This window comes from Ictidomys tridecemlineatus, chromosome 7 (genome assembly GCF_052094955.1).
Source record: "Ictidomys tridecemlineatus isolate mIctTri1 chromosome 7, mIctTri1.hap1, whole genome shotgun sequence".
Lineage (NCBI taxonomy): Eukaryota > Metazoa > Chordata > Mammalia > Rodentia > Sciuridae > Ictidomys > Ictidomys tridecemlineatus.
The window spans coordinates 187860510-187882774 of NC_135483.1; the positions used below are offsets into that span (position 1 = coordinate 187860510).

At 37.3% G+C, this 22265-nt stretch overlaps 1 protein-coding gene across 3 annotated transcripts in view; it reads left to right on the forward strand.

Moving 5' to 3' along the window:
- The window catches only part of Col4a3 (collagen type IV alpha 3 chain), a 132540-nt gene that overhangs the window by 78527 nt on the left and 31748 nt on the right, over positions 1-22265 (forward strand). For 2 of the 3 annotated variants that reach the window (XM_078018115.1, XM_013359116.4), the window contains exons 12-29: positions 431-472; positions 684-761; positions 2221-2283; positions 2670-2729; positions 4028-4072; positions 4841-4894; positions 5771-5812; positions 7626-7710; positions 8809-8844; positions 10431-10595; positions 11656-11748; positions 12223-12318; positions 14157-14227; positions 15006-15188; positions 16984-17152; positions 20192-20284; positions 20903-21004; positions 22109-22206. In XM_078018115.1, the coding sequence (XP_077874241.1) occupies positions 431-472; positions 684-761; positions 2221-2283; positions 2670-2729; positions 4028-4072; positions 4841-4894; positions 5771-5812; positions 7626-7710; positions 8809-8844; positions 10431-10595; positions 11656-11748; positions 12223-12318; positions 14157-14227; positions 15006-15188; positions 16984-17152; positions 20192-20284; positions 20903-21004; positions 22109-22206 (1575 nt within the window). Of the gene's footprint in view, positions 1-430; positions 473-683; positions 762-2220; positions 2284-2669; positions 2730-4027; positions 4073-4840; positions 4895-5770; positions 5813-7625; positions 7711-8808; positions 8845-10430; positions 10596-11655; positions 11749-12222; positions 12319-14156; positions 14228-15005; positions 15189-16983; positions 17153-20191; positions 20285-20902; positions 21005-22108; positions 22207-22265 lie in introns of those variants that run through there. The other variant, XM_040267927.2, reaches the window with a different exon arrangement.

Consider the following 22265-nt stretch of genomic DNA (forward strand, 5'->3'; position numbering starts at 1 on the left):
GACACCACCTATTGTCATCATCCTACATGCTGAGTAAATCTCTTAAGCTTTCTGCTCTTCAAGGTTTCCACCTTTATAGGAAGAAATAGCTAAAATAACTTTCATAATTCTAAAATGAAGATTAAAATATAAAAGTTCAGTTGCAAATACTGGAACTTTAATGAGATTAGGCTATTCCTATTTATTTACGGTACTGGGGATTGAGCCCAGAGGCACGTAATCCCTGAGCCACATCCCCATCCCCTTTTTATATTTTACAGAGAGACAGGTTCTTGCTAAATTGCTTAGGGATTGCTAAATTGCTAAGTCTGGCTGTGAACTTGCAATCTTCCTGCCTCAGCTTCCTGAACTGCTGGGTTTACAGTAGTGTACCATGGTGCCCAACCTTATTTATTTTTTAAATATAATTTTATTTTGTGTTTTCTTACAGGGTCACATGGGTGATAACATGATAGGACAAAAAGGAGAAAAGGTACTTTAAATCAATGACTTCTTAATGAGTAAGATCCTTTAAGGTCCTTGGTATATTAGCCTTTACAGTTTATTCACTGGCCAAGTTGAAATTCATGTGATTTCACTGCTCTGTCTTCTTGCATAAGAACTAAAACTAATCTTTTAAATACTGTCAAGTTGAAAGGTTGATGATGTTTTTTGGTTTTCATTCTGGGTGTTTTTGCCTTTAGGGTGTGAAAGGATTAACAGGCCCCCCTGGCCCACCAGGAACAGTTATTGTGACACTAACTGGCCCAGACAACAGAACGGTAATATTGCGATTGTGTGGTTGGGGTTTTCTGAGACCCCTTACCTTCCTTAGGAGCTCTGTGTCTAAGCCCAGCTCAGCCCAGCCCCTCAGCAGTCTGCACCTGTGGGTTTTATTCATCTCCCAGCTTTCACTAATCAATCCAGAAATGTTAGATGGGGAAGACCTGAGGCAAGGGCCTCCCAGGCTCTTGGAGTCTGAGCTGAAATTGGATCTTTTCACCCTTGCTTCTCCATCCCCGCTCACTGTCTGTCACACAGTGTGTGGATCTCATCCAACTGGATGGCAATGACCTAAAGACGGAGGTGAGGGGTACCATAATCGAATGGGATATTTTTAACTCCGCCATTGTAACCTTGAGGGCATTGCAGCCCCCATTCCCCACCAGGAATACTATGTTCCTGTTATTTTGACAATAACCTTTGCTTTTTGCTCCCCCAGTGGAGTGAGTGAAAGACCAGGATTTGAGCTACACTGAATGCTTAGAAAAAGCGTTATGAATCTGCATTATAATATACCAGTCTACACACTAGTGTGACCCAGGATGTCTGGAAGTGAGGATGAGAAATGAGAGGGAAGCTAATAAATTTATGGATTAACTAAGAAATAAACACAAACCATCCTTCTCTTTGAAACTTATTAATTGCTTGAGATATCTGCTTCACTAAGCTATAATTCACATAACATGCACACATTTTTAAGTATGTAGTTCACAGGTTTTAGTTATAACTAATCTTTAACAGCTTTATAGAATTCGCATGACTTAAAAGTTACTCGTTTAGTTTATAATTCACTGGTTCCTCGCTGAATGGGAAAATTAGAAAAATAAAATTTCCCTGAGGAAAAATAACTGAGCTTTTCAGAGCTAGTCAGCAAAAAGAAAATTAATGAAGGCTAAAACTTCATTGTCTCGTAAATGATAGGAAAAATTACGTTTATAAAGCCAAGATTTGGAAAATTTAACCCTGGAAAAATAATCGGGGTTGAAAAATAAAAAGAGTACCCTTCAGAGAAGAATTAAGCAAAATATATTATAGTCAGAAAATGTGATTATAGCTCAAACAAACCTGGTTACTGAATCAGATCATATTATAGCACTGACAGAAAACCACTGATCCCAATGAAAATAATTTCAGTATATTAGAAATGAAAGTAAAATACATTAATAATGATTTGATTGTGCTTAGAGGAAGCAGATCCAGAAATTCAGTTAGTTTATGTATCTTGATCCAAAGATACTTTCTTTTTTAAAGAAAGTCTGCATATAATTTTAGAGGGATCTCATGCACAACGTTTGAAACGGGAGAGACAGAAAGAACTACTGTGTTGTGTCTACATGAGGCCCACTGGTTGTTTGTAAACCAGTTTATTGAACAGAGAGTGGACTTTTTCCAAGTGTAATCAGTATGACCTTATTTGATTGGTTGGTTTTTAATGATCTCGAGTTGTTTTTGTGGCAGGACCTCAAGGGGGAGAAGGGAGACAAGGGAGCCATGGGAGAATCTGGACCTCCTGGACCCCCGGTAGGTCACTGGAATCACATTGTTCCTTTGATACATAGACTTGAACCTTAGGATGATTTTGATGTATTTTGATTTTAAATATTAATACTACCTGAAACACAGACTCTTGAACTCATAGATCATGAAAATACTAAGATACTAAAATGATTTTATGTCCATTCCTAGCTGAAATACTTGCACTGTTTTTACATGTATTACTTGTCTTTAGCACCTGCTTTTTAGCATTTGTTTTAAAAATACTTATAAATATTTCTCTTTTCGATGACTTATTTTTAAATATGGCTAAATAATCAGAAGTGACCAATTAATAAAAAATAAATAAATATAATCAATGTAAGTGAGAAATCAATAATATATAAAACTTGACATAACTCTAATTCATACAGGGACCACCTGGAGAATCATATGGATCTGCAAAAGGTGCTCCTGGAGAACCTGGCCCACAGGTAAACTAGGAAATTCAGTATCATATGTAGCTTATATTAGTCAGAACTCAGGAATCTTGAGGTTGCAACAATGAGATGCCCAACTCCAACTAGCAGATGTTTAAAAAAAAATTTTTTTTAAAGGTTTGGAAAGTGGAATTTTTTGTTCAACTATCTGAGAAGTACAAGACCAAAACTGGCTTCAAAGACTTTAGAGCCTGAAACAATAAGCGCAGGCCTCGATGCCTCACTTCTGTCTGCCTATCAGCTTCGTGCTGTCCTTTGGCAGATGATCTTCCATGGAAGGGGACAAAGAGTGAAGCCACTTCAGACTCATGGCACTTTAGGCCAGTAGACAACTTCAGAGTAAGGACACCTAAGGAGAGAATCTTTCTCCCTGTGTCTGTAGAGGATGTTCCAGAGAATTAATCTGATTGGCCTGCTCAGGTCATGTGTCTCACTTTGTAACAATGACTCGCCATTGAAAAAGTTCTATGATTGGCCAGGTCAGTGGGGCTGTGAGCTTCTGTGATTGACAGCCCCATCAGAACCACCTTGAGGGAGGGAAGAGTAGCCCCCCAAAGGAAATAGGGTATAATGTGACCAGAAGTGGGATGATAGGAAGACAATCAACAGGAACCTATTTCACCACCTGGCTCCATTTTGGAAAGATTTAAACACATATATTATACAAAACCCATTAAAATTATACATTGAGAAAATGTGCCTTTTTTTCTAAAAAATTTTAGTCAATATGATTTTTAGTTTGTCAGAAAAGGTCTGACAAAATTAAAATGGACATTAGAATAAATATCATTTGTGTATATATATATATATATATATATATATATCTCCATAATAGTTAATCCAAAAGCCATGTCTATTTAGATAGCACAATATACATTTTATATACATTTAAACATAGGCATATCTGGGGTTTAGGAAATACCAATGTTTGATATTAATAAATTGACTGTGAACATCTTTCTCAAGCTAGGTTTCCTTTTTCACTTCTGCTAAGTGCTTTCTTTATATTTTCCTTCCAAACTTAAGATGGACAGCATCAACTCTAGTTTAAACATAGCTGTTACTTTCCTCTTTTCCTTCCTTTGACTCTAATTCTCCATAATGACTGACTTCAGCCTTGGTAAGGTAGAGTCAATGCTGTCTCTGTGGTTAACAGTTTTTCCTTATAAAGCCTAGGTAAGAAACCTCACTCAGGCTTTCTTGCATGAGATTAAGAGGAAATGATTGTATCATTTAAGCATTCCATGTTTATTGCAGTTACACATTTATTAACGAATATGTTTATGTTTTAGGGAAAACCTGGAAAAGGTGGTACCCCTGGCTTCCCTGGCACTGAGGTAAAGACATGACTGTCCATTGATGTAGAGGAAAATGTCAGTCCTACCACCAGATGAAGAAGGACTTTGGGGAGTTACTATGTAGTTATGGATGAACAAACAGATTATTGCTTTTAAAAACTACATTTGAGAATCATAATTTTATGTCTTTATGCAAAGAAAAGTTACCTGAGCACATTATTTAACACGAACAAACCTAGAAGACATGACAAATGAAATTAGCCAGACACAGAAAGACAAATAGCACATGATCACACTCATAAAAAAGTTTATCAGGTGTAGCTCACCTAGCAGGCAAGAGGCCCTGGGTTCATTCCCAGCACACACACAAAAAATGCTAACCTCATATAAGTAGAGCCTAGAATAATGGTTATCAGAGGTTAAAGAGGGGAGGTGAAGAGGCAAGAAGAGAGAGGTTGGTCAAGAGGTATAAAGACGAATGAGTTTTGTGATCGATTGCACAATAGGGTGACTGTGGTTAACAATAATATAAATTTCAAAATAGCTAGAAGAGAGGATATTAAATACTTTACTATAAAGAAATGATAAAAGATTGAGGTGACAGATATGCTAATTAGCCTGATTTGATCATTACAAAAGTACAATCAGTGTATTGTATAATTATGCACCCATAAATTTGTGCAACTATTAGGTGTCAGTTTAAAAGATAAATTGAAAGAAAATTTAAATAAGTTCAGACTGCTCCTGCTTCACAAAGATGCAATTGATTTCTGTCTTCTGACCCTTTTCCTTTTGCTTTTTCTTTAGGGAGCCAAGGGCAACAGGGGCTTCCCTGGGTTAATGGGTGAAGATGGCATTAAGGTAACTTCCACCCTAACAGCCTATTTTCAGGCATTTTAATTTGATTTGGTATTGGCAGCCTTTCTGGGAACAAGGAATCTCAGTCACAGATGTCATTTAAATACCTTAACATATTTGTTAAAAAGAAACTTTACATAAACCTTTGAAGGGTTTATTTTCCAAAGGGAAAATATTAAATTTGTTCTGTATAGTGGAAGCTGGCCTGGCTTAAGACCCACTATCAAGATTTCAGCTCCCCATGAGAAAGTGGTTGGAAAAGGCTTACAATGGCAGGAGGTGTCTGGTCATTTGAGGTCAAGTGTAGGGTGGATCTCTGACTCACACCCTGGTTCAGGGATTGCTGACAGGTCACAATTAGTTGTGTTTGCACACCACATCATTTGTTCATGACAACATATTGCAAACATTTTCAAATAAATTTCTATATGTAGGTATATGTGCAAATTCTTATCCTTTATTAATATCATTCCAAGTAGAATTCTTAGTAAAACAAAAGGGGTTGATCTCAGCTGAGCCACTAGAGATTGCATACAGGCCATGGCCTGGTGGTCATGCACCTTTAATCTGAGCCAGAACATGCATGTACAAAGCCTGTGAACATCCAGGAAAGGTAGTTGAGTAGAAGCCTGGAGAACCAACAGATCCAGTAACAACCACTTCTTTATGGCCTTATAGATGGAATTCCTGACTCAGATACAGGCTTTCCATGAACATAAAGACAATCTTCCTTTAACTTTAATTTGGTTTGTAGATTGTACCTAAATAACACTAATTGTTAATTTTATTGTCCAGCTGTGCATTTTGCTTTTCAACTGTACCAAATACATAAATGCTTTGATTTACATATTCATAATCTGTAACTGTCTTTCAATGTAGGGATGGAAAGGGGACATCGGCCCCCCAGGATTTCGCGGTCCAGTAAGTGTAACTAATGCTGATACCAGTGTCATCTTGGATGAAGTTCTTCAAAGTACTGAGGAAGTTTCGAGTCAATGTCTCTCATCATTCCCTATGATAAACATGATAGCATTTGCCATTTTATCAAATGAGGGCTGAAAATAGCTGTCAGCATTATTTGTCCATTTTCAATGCATAAGTATTTCTATTTGGTACCTGGGGTGCACTAGAATGCCTATTGGGCTCTGGAGAGGAGAAGCCTGGTGTAGTCAGGCTTGGCCCAAGGTGATCCTGCACCCTCTTAGCAAAGTAAGAGGGCTGCTGCCATAGATAGCTGGTGCATAGGACAAAGACACCAGTTCCTTCTTACCCCCACCCAGGCCAGTTATGACAACTCTTGTGCTTTCAGGTAGCAGGAGCTCAGCCTTCAGTTTAATGCAGGGTCAGCAAAAGCCAGTCATCCCAATGGGAGGGTCCAATGCAGCTTACAGCACTCCCCTCCCCAGCCCAGTCAAGGTTTTGATATCTGTCAGCTCCTGACTGCAGATAGGCCACATCTATATTCTAGGACTTTGCAGCTTCAAGAGACACAGGCTCTGAGTTCTGGCATCTGTTCATCTCCTGCTTCAAAAGCCTGTGTCTCACATTTAGGGTGCTGAGCAGAGCTGCTATCTCTGATTGGGTATGTGGGGGTGGAACAGGTATTTTCTTGTTAGAAATGCCGTCAGATCCCCAAGCTAAGTAAGTTAGCTCAGTAACTGAAGATCGCTACAAAGGATGTTCACTTTTATACTAAAGCAAATGATTGAGATACAAGTAGTCCCTAAATACTTCTAAGGAGCTTCCAGGAAGATTAAATAGACTAATTCATGAAAGTACATAGCAATGTCCAACACCAAGCAAGTGCACACCTACATTATGTGTTTTACAGAGATTATTATATTATTATTATAATAATATTTTTGTGATGTTTGTACACACTTCTTACCCACAGGTTCTTGTTACACAAGTCAATAAAGTAATTGGCTCAGTCAGCATATGAGAAACAAAACAGAGAGTTCTACATATACATACATATATTCCCCTCTTTTTTCCTTCAAAATAAATGAAAAATAAATTAATTCTATGCACAATCTACTTGCCATTGAACTTCAGAGGGATTCTTAGCATTCCCAGTTTACTGGTGTTTTGTTATACTCAACCCTAACATAATTCTGTTTGCAGCTTCTACTAACATCAAAAGAAGGTTTGTTTAGGGAATAAATGGTTAAGGAGAACAGCTGGAGGCCCACTGGGCATATATAAAATAATGTCCCTTGGTTCTTGCTGGTCAATGCTGTCCTGGAATTTAAAGAATCAATATACATATATTTGTGGATGTGTGGGTTTCCCCATGCTTTGAAATAAAGTGAGTCCATCAGTACCAGCATTTTAAAGCAGTAAAATAGAAAAACAAAACCAAACAACAAAAAAACAACAACTCAGAGTTGATCCTTTGTCATAGTGGTAAGTCACTATTTTGTAAAATTTAAATATCTATTCCTATACATGTGAATATGTATATGTATGTATATACATGGATCACATAATAAAATATATTTCTAATTGAAAGCCCATGAAAAATTATGAAACCAAAAGAAGTCAAATTTCTCTTTAAAGTTGTCCACCTACCTGTGTATGACCATCAAACTCTGGCTAACATATAAACATGTGAATTCACAAAATTAAAGAAAGTACATTTTAGCTCAAATGAAGAAGTTGAAGCAATTTTGCATTTGGTGAGCAATTCATAAATAGCTATCCTTTCTTTTTATTCATTTCCTTTTCCTTTAAGACAGAATATTATGATGCATACCAGGAAAAGGGAGATGAAGGAATCCCAGGCCCTCCAGGACCCAAAGGAGCTCGTGGCCCACAGGGTGAGGATACATTTCTTCCTAAAACCTCTGCTTTGTTCTTTCTTTCATCCAAAGTAACAAATACCACACACTCATAGAGCTAGGAGTTTGAGGGTAGGGAAAGAAAGAAAAAAAAAAAGCACCTAATTTTGACTAATGGTGGTATTTTTTTCTTTCAATTTTCTTTTTTTTTTTCATGAACACTTTGTAAGTGATATGCCATAGAAACTAATTAAATTATCTTTGTATAGCACAGCATGAAATTCAAGTTGTCAAGAAGACACTAACATGGCCAGAAAACAAGAAGAGGGAGTGTAAGAAATCAGTAATCTCACTGTGATTGCAAAAGAGGAAAGAGCTGTAACTTGAGAAAATCCATAAAAGCAGGGGACCGACATCCTAGTTTCCTAGCTCTGCAACTAGACATCATGAACTTAAGGTTTGCATATATGCTATCACTTTTCATAGATCTGAAAGTTCTATGAAAAGATCTCAGGCAGGTGCTCTTATCACTGGCTACATATTAGCATCCCTGGGAACTTCTAACTAATGACCTCGTCAAGGTCCCCCTCCCTGGGATTCTGATTTTATTTTCTGCAGGAGAGTCCTGAACACTGGTAGATTACAAAAACTCCCCCAATTATTCTAATGTACAGCCAGAATTGGGAACTACTTATCTAGGTAAATTATCGATATAAAGAAGATTTCAAAGGAGAATTTTACTTAGAAAAATAAAATGGCAGAGAAATATACACATTATGGACAGCTAGAAGCAGTCTGAGATAGAGCAAGAAACCAAACTGCAGATCCTCACAGATCCCAGTGATGTTTAGTTTTCTTACATCTAAACTCCCAACAAAGTATAAAACACACAGCAGGTTCTTAGCAAGTCTCTGCTGAATTATGTGAAAACAAACAGATGGCATCATTTACTTTTGAATTTTAGACACCTAAAAATAGTTCTCTGTCTCCAGTTTGTCTAAATAAGTGATATTTCTAATATTTATCCATATGAGAGCGGGGAAGAAGTATGAAAACTCTTTTGTTACTATGATTATAGTATCACCCAAGATTTCAACTTTTACATCTTTATGAGTAATTAATGTTTTGTCTTTCCAGGTCCCAGTGGTCCCCCTGGAGTTCCTGGAAGTCCTGGTATGTCCTATTTCTTGGAATACAAACAGAAATGCTATTAAAAAAGAAAATACATAGATCTCTTTTAAGTTTGTGTGATTTATGTAAACCAATGTTCTATTAATCAATGTGTTTCTAGCTTCTTAATTTTTATCTTTGTGGTCCAGAGTAGAATAGAGAACAGAAGGTGATACAATTTGATACAGAAGTGCTCTTTTTACTTCTCAGTTTTAACTGAGTGGTTTTAACCAAGTATAAGGGTCTCATTGTCAAGGAATTTTCACAGTAACTTTCGGATATGAGCAGGGACCTTCAAACTCAGAAGAGGCACAGAAGCAGAAAACAATGTTATTAAAATGAGTTTGGTTGGAAAATGACAGCTTTCATTATGTATCAGATTATACTTTTTCTGTAACATTTTGAATTTTAATCTGTTAGTTATTTGAGTGTTTCTCTTTCGGAAAAGAAAACTAAGATCAGGAATGGTTCTAAAAGGGCCCACCAATTTTAGTTATAATTGTACTGTATTGTTTTTAAAGAAACAAATCTGAGAAAAAGGAACCGGGACTTGATAAACCAGAGTAGTGGGTGCCCTGACATTGGTTATATATTTCTCTATACAATGCTTTATAGTAAACTGTTTTGTATTTAATTCTTTTAATAATGAATTGAAATGAATCAGATTGCAGAATGAAATGCTTAATATAATATCACCATAGGAAACAGAGACATCGTGGGTAGATATGGGTGTACCTGTAATGTATCTCTGCCTGGAAAAGCATGCTTCAAACTATTAACAGTGGGTATATCTTGAAATTGGAATGGGCAAATGGATATTTTGGAGGCCTGGTCAAAGATCGAGGAAGATCCCTTTCTCCCTACCAGGACCTGAGTAATGAACAGGCTCCTTTAAAAAGCCAGTGAGTGGGAAATTATAAAGCTTTGAAACTGACCTCAGAAGGATTTTTCCTTTATGCTCATGTAATAAAGAATGACTAGATATGACCATCACTATGTCCTCGGCCCTTAGGTGGTGACATTTCTCCTCCTAACAGCTCAACTCTTTTCAAGGCAAAGATTTGAGACTGCCCCCTCCTCACATGTTGATGTTTTAGGATTAGGATGGGATTTGCACCAACTGGCTCAGTTCCCTACCCTGAGCCTCTTTTATGCCCAAGACAACAGGCAGGAATGAAATCCAATTACAACTTTCTTTCCTTTCATTTGGGGCACTGAAAGTAAGTATTTCCTAGTCTCTAATTAAAAAAAAAAAATCTACAAAATAGCACCAGTGGAAGAAGTTCTCATGAGTACTGATAAATGAAAAGTTTGCAGTGCTTCCCAAACTCTGTTTCAGTCCTTGTAATAAATGACACATCTTATCTCCCTGGAATGGAGAGTTCTGTACTTTGCCACACTGTAATCTAATTTAATAAAACCAAAGAAGATGGAAGTGAGGATATTCACCTTTTATTTTATATACTTTATATATCTCACAATTATGCAACTCTCGTAAATAAGGATATATCACTTTTTTCATTTGGAAAATGAATATATATTAACCAGGGAAAGTATTTAAAATAAAACAACTGATGATTTTCTCCAAGGATCATCAAGTCCTGGCCTCAGAGGAGCCCCCGGGTGGCCTGGCTTGAAAGGAATCAAAGGGGAGCAAGGACCTCCAGGAAAGAACACCGTGGGCCTGCCTGGGTCCCCTGGCTGTCCTGGCTCACCAGGCCCTGCAGGGCCACCAGGACCTCCAGGACCTCCAGGTAAAGAGACACAATGTCCATTGCCCCTGACAGCAGTTTGCAAATCAGGGGCAGTAAGCTCCATACTGCTTGGCCATTAGTCCGTGGGAGTTATTCTGAGTGACCTTTGCAGTGGCGTTTCATTTTAGTAAGGATCTGTGAAAGAAACTACGGGCGAATGATGACTTTACAAGGTCTTCCCAGGAGGGAGCAGGGACAAGAGGGAGAAGCAGAGAAGGAGAACTGGTTATCACAGTGGCCTTGGCAAGGGTGTTTCCTTGCTCAGCCCTTAGAGTCTCTGCCAAGAGGCCTGTCTCAGGATAATCTGTCCCTGGGGAGGAAGAGGCAAGAATTTATCCACCAGATCCTGTTTCCCATGGGTTGTAACTTGCCCCATGGGACAGGACAACCCGTTCCTGCCAACTGCCTCCATTACCAGGCTGGGTTTGCTGGGTTCCCAAGCATCCCATGCCTTGGCATCAGCAGGAAAGTTCAGAGTGGGAGTCCAGAGCTGTGCATCCTCGGTCTGAGACAAGGTGCTGCCAGGGGAAGTGGGTCAGAGGCCACAGAGCTGTAGCCCAAAGGGTTTGGAGTGCACAGAGATTCTGACAATAGCATCCTATCACCCTGTTACCTGCTGAGCATTCTGTGTAGACTCATAGGTCCAATGGGTCCTCTTGAACTATAGCTCAATTTATATTTTAAAACACCTTTCCTGGAATGTTATGTTTCATATTCAACTCTCCTAAGAGACCTAAAAATCTTCTGTATATAAGGGATTTTTTAAAAATTATTTGTTTTTAGAAGGGAGGAAGCATTTATTATTCATAGACAACATGATTATTATAAACCTAGAAAATTTTTAAACATCTGAAAAACTCTTAATATTAATAAGAGCATTCAGTTAAGTTCGGATTATTTTGAAAAAAAAATTAAAAACTTCCCCTGAAGGTAAACTTTCAAAGACTCAGCTTCCTATACAAAGATGGGTAAAATGTATATGAAATAATCCATATATTAGAATATTGACTAGTTGGAAAAAATAAAAAATAAAAATGACTTTGATTTTGTCCTTTCATAGGTGACACCATTTTTCGCAAGGGTCCACCTGGCGATCGTGGCCTGCCAGGCCATCTAGGGCCTCCGGGAGTCCCAGGAGTCTATGGGCCCAAAGGTTGGTTCAGTTAATAGTGCTACTCTGTTAGAATAACAGCATTGTCACTGATTTCTTTCCCCCCTGAGACAGTAGTGATCCCAAACAGCACCAACCTGGGGTGGATCCTTTTCCAAAAATATTAGCTAAAAATATTCCATTACCTGTCAATCAAGAATTCACTTGGCACTTAATTAATTGTTGGATATCACTAGAATGCGAGTTTTATCCTACATGAAAGGAGAGATTCCCTGAAATAGTTGATGTTTAATGCTAGATTTTTAGAATTTCCTCTCCCAGAAGAATTATACAGCTCAGAATAAAAATGTAAGAGGATAGAATATGTGAACTTTTCTATAAATTGTACAAAGTACTAGATGATTTGGGGCTACCTGGAAAATGTTTAAATATAATTAATGTGTGGATGGTGCACATTCGTCCTTACTGTGAATCTAGGATATGTTTACAGGTGATGCAAACCTGCTTTCATTTCAGGAGAATCAGGCCTCCTGTGCATAGAGTGCCCCTGTATTCCAGGGCCCCCTGGCCTCCCAGGATTGCCAGGGTTGGATGGTGTCAAAGGAATCCCAGGTATGAACAATTTGCACACAAATTTGTGTTTGTGCAAGGACAGAAAGTAATCCCACTGGGAAATTTAAAGAGCTGTTAGATTGCCAGTTATGACAAACTTGGAGGGAGAGTTTCAGAAACATCTACTCTCTTAACCAGATTCATATAAAAGCTGGTATTTTCTCTTTTCCATTTTCACCACTGAACTTTATTGTGCTAGCCAGGAATTGTAACCAGATTCCTGCAGGGTCCAGCAGAAAACTTAAACCAGTGGAGCAACCGAACCAAACAAGCACACAAGACTTCTCTTTTTCATGTTCCCACTTTTGACAAGAGTCATAGCCAAGTTAAAAATAAAAATGTATATATAGTCATGTCCTCAGAGCAGGGGATGACACAGAATGTTTGCATGTCCCTATGGCCCAGTAGACATTTGCTTTGGCATAGGGTCTTCTGGGAGGGTGAGTATTAGTACAAAGAAAAAAGACATCAGACATGGCCACAGGGCCAGAGAGGAGGACACATACCTGGGCAGGATTCTTTGTCACCTTCAAGTCCCACCCACTTCTTTATGAAGACCTCCGCCACTTTGGGATGACTGCCACTCCCCTGAATCTTGAGACAGGCCTAAGAGAGAAAGGTAGGGGGGCTGTTCTTCATGTAGTTCCTATGTGGTGTCCAAGTCTCTGGGGTAACATTCTAACTACAACAAAAACTCCAAGGAAAGGAGGGAGAGGAGTAAAGGAGAAAAAGATCAGAGACCTGTATTTCCCTACATTTCCCAGAGCTTCATCTCTGACCCAAGGTGCACAGGTGGACAAGTTGCATCATGGTACTTTCCTTAGTTTCTCTACCTTTGGCATTTACAGGTATAGTCAAAGAAGTTATGGGAAAGTAAAATGATTTGGATTGCTATAGAAATGATGTATTCTGACTCAGTATCTTGCAAAATATGAAACTTGAATAAGCATTAGTTGACTAACTGACCTGAGTCCAAAAGATCATTAAAAGGATCATTTTTACATTGATATTTAAACATCCACAGGAGGTATAAAATTGCACAGTAAAATGCAATTTGGCAAAAGACTCAGAGCTTCAGAAAGTTTTGTGTCCACTTGGACTTGCAGTTACCCTTATAAGCATTTATTATAAAGTACATATTTATATAAATTTGAAAAGTAAATATCAACATTGTTTACAATAGCTGTAAGTTGAAAAACAATCCAAATATCTAAAAACAGAAGTTAACTAAATAAATGAGGCTTACCCACATAGTAAGTTATTATCGCAGTCATCTAAAACAAAGCTCTAAACCTATACTTACTGACATATGTATGGTAAGTTTCCAAAATAGTGTATATGTGAGTCTTATGCATTCATAGACATAAAAATTTAAGAATAATATACATTAAAATGAAGTAAGTGTTATCTGATGATAGACTTATGAGTAATATTTTTGTTTTGTTTGTTACCATTGTTACTGTTTTTGCAATGCTGGGGGTGGAACCCATGGTGAACCCATGGTCTTGGAGGCAAGTACTCTACCACTGAGCTACACCCCCAGCCCAATTTTTATTCTCTTCCTTCTGTATAATTTTTTTCAATGAACATATCACTAGGAAAAATAAGTCCTTAAATTGTAAAGATGAGAATGTTAGGAAGCTAACATCTAAGTGTTCCTGCTTTTTATATTATCTCTTATTCTAGTCACCTACCCCCATTCTCTTATGGCTCTGTTCATTTTATGATTGGAATTGTCTTTCTATCCTCATAAGGAAATGCAGTGTTTTCTTCATATAATGCAATCTTCAGGGCACTCAGAGTTGGTGTTGCACTGCTGATTGTGGATTGCTTTGCAGGAGGACGAGGTGCTACTGGAGTGAAAGGAAGCCCTGGGTCCCCAGGAAGTGCTGGTCTTCCAGGATTTCCAGTAAGAGTTCATGATCATAAAGCTTTAGGTTCAGTTTGGAAAACTGGTTGCTCTGGAAACATGGCTGCACTACCTGCAGATTATTAATTAGTTTGGCAAAGTGTGGATGTTTAATTGATAGGCAAAGAATAGGTGCTCAACAGATAATCATTGATTAAATGAATACAGAAATGAATACATGAATGAATTAATGGATTTAGAAATAATTTTCAGAGGTATCAGAAAAAGGAGATTAATCATTGCCTGGGCTCAGGGTGGGAACAGGGATTAACCACAAGTGGATTTGAGAGCAACAGGAGTGATGGAAATATTTTAATATGATATGATGATTGTGGCATAATTCTATACGTTTGCCAAAAATCATTGAATTGTACTTTTACAAAAGATAAATGTTATGGTATATAAATTATAGCTCAACAAAGCCCGTTAAAAAAATTGACATTCATTAACATTGTGAATCAGAAACTTAGACATGGATAAATATATTTAAGTCAACTTTATTTAGAGATGTTAAAATTTATCAGTAACTAAACATAATCTGAATTATGTTGATTGATGCTTCATATTGGATTATATTATTGTGTGTATTGTATTGAATTATACTAACTAAATTCTTTTCCAGTTTTGGAAGTTAAAAACAAACAAAAGTTTGAAATGATATTTATGGGCCAATGAAAATGTGTGTTCCCCCCAAAAAATCCACATTTATTAAAACTGAAAAGTTCTTGTTGACATTCTTTCTAAGACTGACATAGGACAACTCTGTGTACTACCCTAGGGATTCCCAGGTGCTGAGGGAGATCCTGGACTTAAAGGAGGAAAAGGTGAAACATTTCCGCCCCAGGGGCCAGTGGGTGCCCCAGGGGATCCCGGGCTCAGAGGGCATCCAGGGAAAAAGGGCTTGGATGGAATTCCTGGAACTCCAGGAGCTAAAGGATTACCGGGACCTCGAGGAGAACCGGTTGGTGTTTGGCAACTTTTTTGGATTACCCCCTCGACCATAGATGGAGTGCTGCTCCTTGGTACTGAGATAAGATGATTTCCTTCCATAAAATGGTTGGCTACTTAGCATGGCTCATCATTCTCACTTCAAATGGGACATCTTCAAATTACTAAGTTATAACCCAAGCAAATATTTATAGTATTTTGACAAAGTAAGTAGGCAACTTTTAATTGAAATTCTACATTGATAATGACTCCGTCTCACATGAAAGTTACATTTTTACATCAAATGAATTTCTAGAGAAGTTCAGAAAATGACTAATAGGGAAAGGTTTTAGTAAATATTTGGGGGGCACTGTTCATTCTTTTAAGTAAAAATAAATGTATAAAAAATGTTAAGAGTATGGAAGTCAAAGGGATTGAATGTTTTTGTCATTTAAAATATTTTAGCTTCTGTAAATTTGACTTTTTGTGTAATAGAATTTTTCACAGGTAAATTGGGAAGTAATCTACCAGATCTATTCTAAAATAACTTGGAGTGAAAGACTGAGCCCCTCACACAATGTATCTGTGAGAAGTTTGCTCACACTAGTCTACAAAATACCAGTTTCTTCCAAGGTTAATCAGATTTATCCAATAAAATGGGTCCCACCTTGAACAGATTTGGGGAAATTTGGTAAGCACATTTAAAGATTCATTTATGGACCCTAGTTATCATTATGTAAATGTGACTCCTAACATGTAGACATGGAAAATTGATTTCCTGGGAGCATCTAAGGTTTCCCAGCTCCTGCTTGAGCAAACCTCTGGGCTGTCCACTTGGCATAGACAAGATTGTAGCAGAACCAAGTCTGAGTTCTTTTGGTCTAGCATTACTAGAGTTCATAAGATGTCTCCATCGGCATCTCATTATTTTCCTTTTTTAGGTTTGGTAAAGATGCTCCAAAAAGTAAATGAGAAAAAGTCAAAGAGGTGATTTGTTGAGTCAGGTCCTATGATTATAAAGGAAAAAAAAAAAAAAAACAAAGGCTGGGTGTGGTGACACAGGCCTGTAATCCCAGTGAGTCAGGAGGCTGAGGCAGAAAGATTACAACAGCAAGGCCAGCCTCAGCCATTCAGCAAGACCTTATCTCAAAAATTAAAAGGGCTGTGGGTATGGCTTTAGTGGTAGAGTGCCCCTGGGTTAAATCTCGGGTACCGAAAATTTAAAAAGGAGAAAAACCACTTAGCCTCCCAGTGATCTCCAACAGTGAAAGTACCTGTAAATTTATTTGGGCCCATAAAAGAAGTTCAACTTCTTTTAAGTATACAACTCATTTTTAAAGTTAGAGCGCATGAATTTATTTTAATACAAGGGTAGATATTTTATAAGAAAACTCAATACAGGTAGAATATCTCCTTTGTAATAAAAAATACCTGTTGAAAACTATACCAATAAAGGCTTGCTGTACAGGTTTTAGTTTGGAAATGTACCAACAGCATGAAAGTGACCTCTAAAGTCATTTGAACATTTGAACTTAGTTTAAGTTAGTGATCATCTTATGGGACACATGTCATTGGAGAACATCTCAAGTGGGACTTAAGACAGTTTCAAGATGATACAATATTGCTGAATGTCAACATTGCATAAAACAACAGGAGCCCATGGGGCTCTTATTTTTAATAACTGCCAACTGCTTTTTCATTCAAGGGCTTCTCAATGAAAGCCTAACTGCATTGCTGGCCTAGCTGCTGTTCATATTTGGAGTGAGATTAACATGTATTTGGGAGATAATGGCATTAAGCACTATATAAACATGTTCTTATTGTCACAGGCCTTGAGTGGTGTGAAGGGGGACCAGGGTCCTCCAGGGGATCCTGGGCCCCCTGGGTCCCCAGGATCTGCAGGACCTGCTGGACCACCTGGCTATGGACCCCCGGGAGAGCCAGGTCCAAAGGGCACCCAAGGAATTCCTGGAGCCCCAGGACCACCTGGAGAAGCCGGTTGGTTAGTTTTCTTTCCAGTCCTGTTTTCCTGTGGGGTGGGTTGATGGTTCCTAGAGCTAATTAAGTGCCTTCAAGACCAATGACTATAAATAAACTCATTTCTAACAAATAGAATATGTCAAATTAACAGCCACTGAGAAAGAATATGTAGGGTATATCAGAGAAAATCCATTTTTCTCTGTTACTGGGCATTCAGAGGATAGCATATATCTATTCCTGATATAAGTGTATAGAGTGAAAAGATCCTAAGGGTGAGTGGAAGTCAATCACGATATACCAAGAGGAAGCAAAAACAAAACTTGACTGTGAGAAACCTTACCAAGGCCTCAGCAGCCCAATAACATTGTTGCAAATTTGTTCTTTTGAGCTATAACACCATACAAAGGTGGTAAATAAAACTTTATAATACCTAAGACAAACGAGGAAAAGTTGTTGGAAAATAGTTTTAAAGACCAGGTAACATTTGGAATTCACAGGTACTGAACACAGCTCTGTATTCAGGAGAAACTAGGTTCTTAATGTTTATGGGTGGGAGTATGGTGGAAACGAGATCAGTGTGTTACAGAGAGTTTGAACCCATTTTGCCCCATCTCCCCAGATTTGGAGCACCTATAAAAACAAACTGAGTGACAACTATGCTACTCAAAGTCACTTTGAAATAAGAATTATACTTGCAGAATCGAAAACTTGGGACAGAATGGGGTTACACAAATAATGCCACCATGATCATCTTTTACTTCTAAAATCACTTTAAAGGGTGACAGCCCTTTAAAGTGAATCCAGGGTCTCCAAATCATTTCATAGTGTCCCTCATTAGTAAAAAAATTTTGAGTAGACAATTTCATAGTTATTTATATGTATTATAAATTGAATGCAACATTTCTATCCAAACATATGTAAAGTTTATATGAATACATACACACACACATATATATAAAATATGTAAAGCTTATTTTATGACACATATATAATTCTTACTTTTGACCTTATCTTACTTTGAAAGCTATTGTTCTAATCCAGGGATTAGCAAACTATATGATGGTCCATAGTTCAAATCTAGCTCACAGAACAATTTTATATGGTTCATGAGCTAAGAATGGTTTTTAAATTTTTATATAATTGAAAAAAATCTAAGAATATTTTGTGATACATTAAAAAAAATAATTCAAATCACAGTGTTGATAAAGCTCATTGGAACACAGCCACACTCACTCATTTATGTCACCTCTCTGGTTACTCTCATGACACCATGGCAGAGTTGCCTAGTTGTAACAAAGATCTGGACCACAAAAGCCTAAGGTATTTAATATTTTTACATAGAAAGTTTATTGACACATATTCTGATCCATCATTCAGCTCTCTTCTCAAGTTTCTGAAAATTAATCTTTAATGAAGAACTCATTGTCATAAAATACATTATTATCAATTTTTTCCCAGCATATACCATGAATCATATTTTTTTCCATAAACATATGACTATAGTGACCATATCTAATCCCCAATGTGATGTAATATTGGCCACTGTGGTCATAATATTATCTTGAATCCTTACCTATTAGTTGGTTATTATTTCCCTGTTGGCAGATAAGGAACTTACCAGAGGTTAAGAAATACACCCAACAAAAGAACCAAATAGACACATTTCAAAAGAAGAACTACAAATGGCCAACAAATATATGAAAAAATATTCAGCATCTCTAGCACTTTGGGAAATGCAAATCAAAGCCACATCGAGATTTCATCTCACTCCAGTCAGAATGGCAGTTATCAAGGATACAAATAATAAGCATTGGCAAAGATATAAGAGAAAAGTACACTCATACATTGTTGGTAGGACTGTAAATTAGTGTAACCTCTCTAGAAGGCAGTGTAGAGATTCTCAAAAAACTAGGATTGGAACCGTATGACTCAGCTATCCCACTCTTCAGTATAATTCAAAAGATTTTAAATCTTCCAAAAAATCTAAAATCGGCCTATTATAGGGATGCAACCACATCAATATTTATAGTAGCACAATTAACAATAGCCAAACTATGGAACCAACCTAAGTGCCTTTCAATAGATGAATAGATAAAGAAAATGTAGAATACATATACAATGGAGTATTACTCAGCTATAGAAAAAAGAATAAAATTATGCCATTTGCTAGTAAATGGATGGAACTGGAGATTATAATGCTCAGTGAAATAAGTCAGACCCAGAAAGTCAAAGGACAATTTTTTTCTCTGATATGCAGAAGGTAGTCTAAAATAATACGGGGGAAAGAGAGAAAAGAAATGGGGGTAGGAGGTGGAAACTCCATCAAAAGAAAGACAGGGAGACTACAAGAAGGGTATTGTGGGAGAGGGAGGAAGGACAAGACAAGGGAAAAACAGTGAAATGAACCTGAACTAACTTTCCAATGTACATATATAAATATAATACAGTGAAACTCACCATTATGTATATGCACAAGACAGTAATTTTTTAAAAAATGCAAATAGAAAGATGAGTAGAGCAGAGGAAAGGGAACAGGGTGAGGAGAGGATAAGGGTAAGTACTGGGAAATTAATTGGAGCAAATTATATCCCATGCATTTATTAGTATGTCAAAATGAATCCTAATGTTATGTATAACAATTATGAACCAATAAAAGAAATTTTTTAAAAATGTGCTCAAGCTCACAGGTGATATAAATAGCAATGTCAAGCTTCAAATTGATGGAAACTAGTCACCAATAGATCAATATCCTATCAGTATTCATCAGCTTAATTCCATATTATTAAGTTTAGGGAAAGGACTCTCATTCAATAGATCAGACTGTTGAGCAATTAATTGAAACAAGCTTTAGATGGTAGCAGAAGTTCATCAGTATTTGTTGATTGAGTAGGAAATTTTCAATGAATCATCGACCCTAAGCTAGTTTTGATATTGTAGAAGCAGAGAGATTTTTTATTTTCCTTAGGAAAATGGTTATAACTCTTATAATTATATTTTTTCCCAACATCCAAGAAGAACTTCAATATGAACCTCAATCTTACCTCAAATTTTCTTAAGGTCCTAAGGGAGAATCCACTGTCTCAACACCAGTCCCAGGCCTCCCAGGACCCCCAGGGCGCCCTGGCCATGCTGGTCCCCCAGGTCCACCTGGTGAGTATCCCTTTTGCCAGTTCTGTTGCATGACATCAGATAGTACCCTTCCTCTCCTGGAAAAAAAAAATAGTGTTCCTGTTATAAGAAAAAAATATATTCGTTGGTTCCAAAAGAGAGCACAAGCCAGACCTGTGAGATGAGCAAGCAAGGAGGGGACTCTCTGTTGCCCTTTGGGATTATCAAATTATCCCTCCTGGTGCTTCTAACATAAAAGTTCCAAAGCATACTGGCATAATCACTTACAAGGAATCTGAGAGCAAATAATCTTTGTGAATTTTTGGTGATTCAGTTAGAAATGTTTGCCCATAGTTAATCCGGGTATTTCCCATAGCCACTTTTCTCTGATAATGTGTTCTAAAACTTTATTTTTATACATAAAGAGAGACACATAGTTCAAGATATCTAGAATGCTTTTTTAAGGAACTAAGTTTTATTTTTAAAATTCTGTGTATCTCCTAATAATTAGTCCTCTGGGTAGGGTGAGTAGGAAGAATATACAGTGGGGCTTATGTTAAAATTATTTCTTAATTTCCAAAATGGGTTAGGATGACACAGAGAACTTAGGCATTTTCTTTTGAAACAAATGAAGAAAAGTTGCTGGTGTGTGTCTTTAAGGTCTCCCAGGATCCATGGGGAAGTGTAATCCCGGTCTTCCTGGACCTGATGGTGAACCAGGAATTCCAGGAACTGGATTTCCTGGACCTCCCGGACCTAAGGGTAAATAAATTAAAAACTAAAATTCAAGGTTCATTGTGGTTATTTACAAGTTTTAAGTATATATAATAAATACTGTAGGAAATACCTATAACCTCGAAAAATGATACTGAGTCTGTTCAAAATCTCACAGTAATATTAGGTGAAAAAGCAGAATTCACATTGACTTATGCAAACTCATCTCAATCATGTTATTTTTTTTTTTAAATGCATAGGAAAAAACTGGAAAGAAATTCATCAAAATAATGCCAATTCTTCTCAATCGTGAAATTATAAGATTTTTTTCTGTGCTTTCTACATTTATGTATTACTTTACATATTTTTAAAATAAAGAATGAATCATTAAATCATAAGTAGGGCTGGGAGTATAGCTCTGTGGTAGAGTACGTGCTTACCACTTGTAAAGCCCTGAATTTAATCCCAAGCACACACCCCTGAAAAATATCACAAATGGCTGATTTTCCTATGCTCTCCAAAATAAATTAAGCAGTTATTTTACTTTAAGGAAAGATGATATTTCCCATGAAAGTTGAAAAAACTCCCCAAAATCCAGAAGCTGAAGTTGGGAATGATGTAACATACCTGTAATCCCAGGTACTTGAGAGGCTGAGGTAGGAGGATTACAAATTCCTGGCCAGCCTCAGCAATTTAATGAGACCCTATCTCAAAACAAACTAAAAAGGGCTGGGGATGCAGCTCAGTGATAGAGCTCCCCTGGATTCAATCCCCAGTATCAGACTAAAAAAAGAAAAAAGAATTCAGATGCCCAGAGATGGACTAATAACTTTGAGGCTCCTGCTGAAGTCCTGTCCAGGACACATATGAGGAACCTCAGTCCCTTCATTGTTGTATAGAACTTCAAGCTTTATGATAATTACATGTTTGTTTCAGTATTATTTAAAATGTTGGTCAAAATATCATCCAATTTTTTTCATTGCTAGTTTACTCATTGGTTTTATTATCATTCCAACTTTCATAAAAACACCTGTAGTTGGCTGCCTCAGAAAAGTATTACACAAAATAAAAGAGATATTGCTCAGATTCTTTCAATAAGACTAATCTCCAATGTTTGTTTGTTTGTTTGTTTATTTGTTGTTGTTGTTGTAGGAGATCCAGGTTTTCCAGGAACAAAAGGATCACCAGGTTGTCCTGGGAAAATGGGAGAGCCCGGGTTACCGGGACAGCCAGGCTTCCCAGGAGCCAAGGTTTGCAGGAATTTACACTCAGACTGACCTGGAGGAGAAGGGGGAAAACCATAATTGCC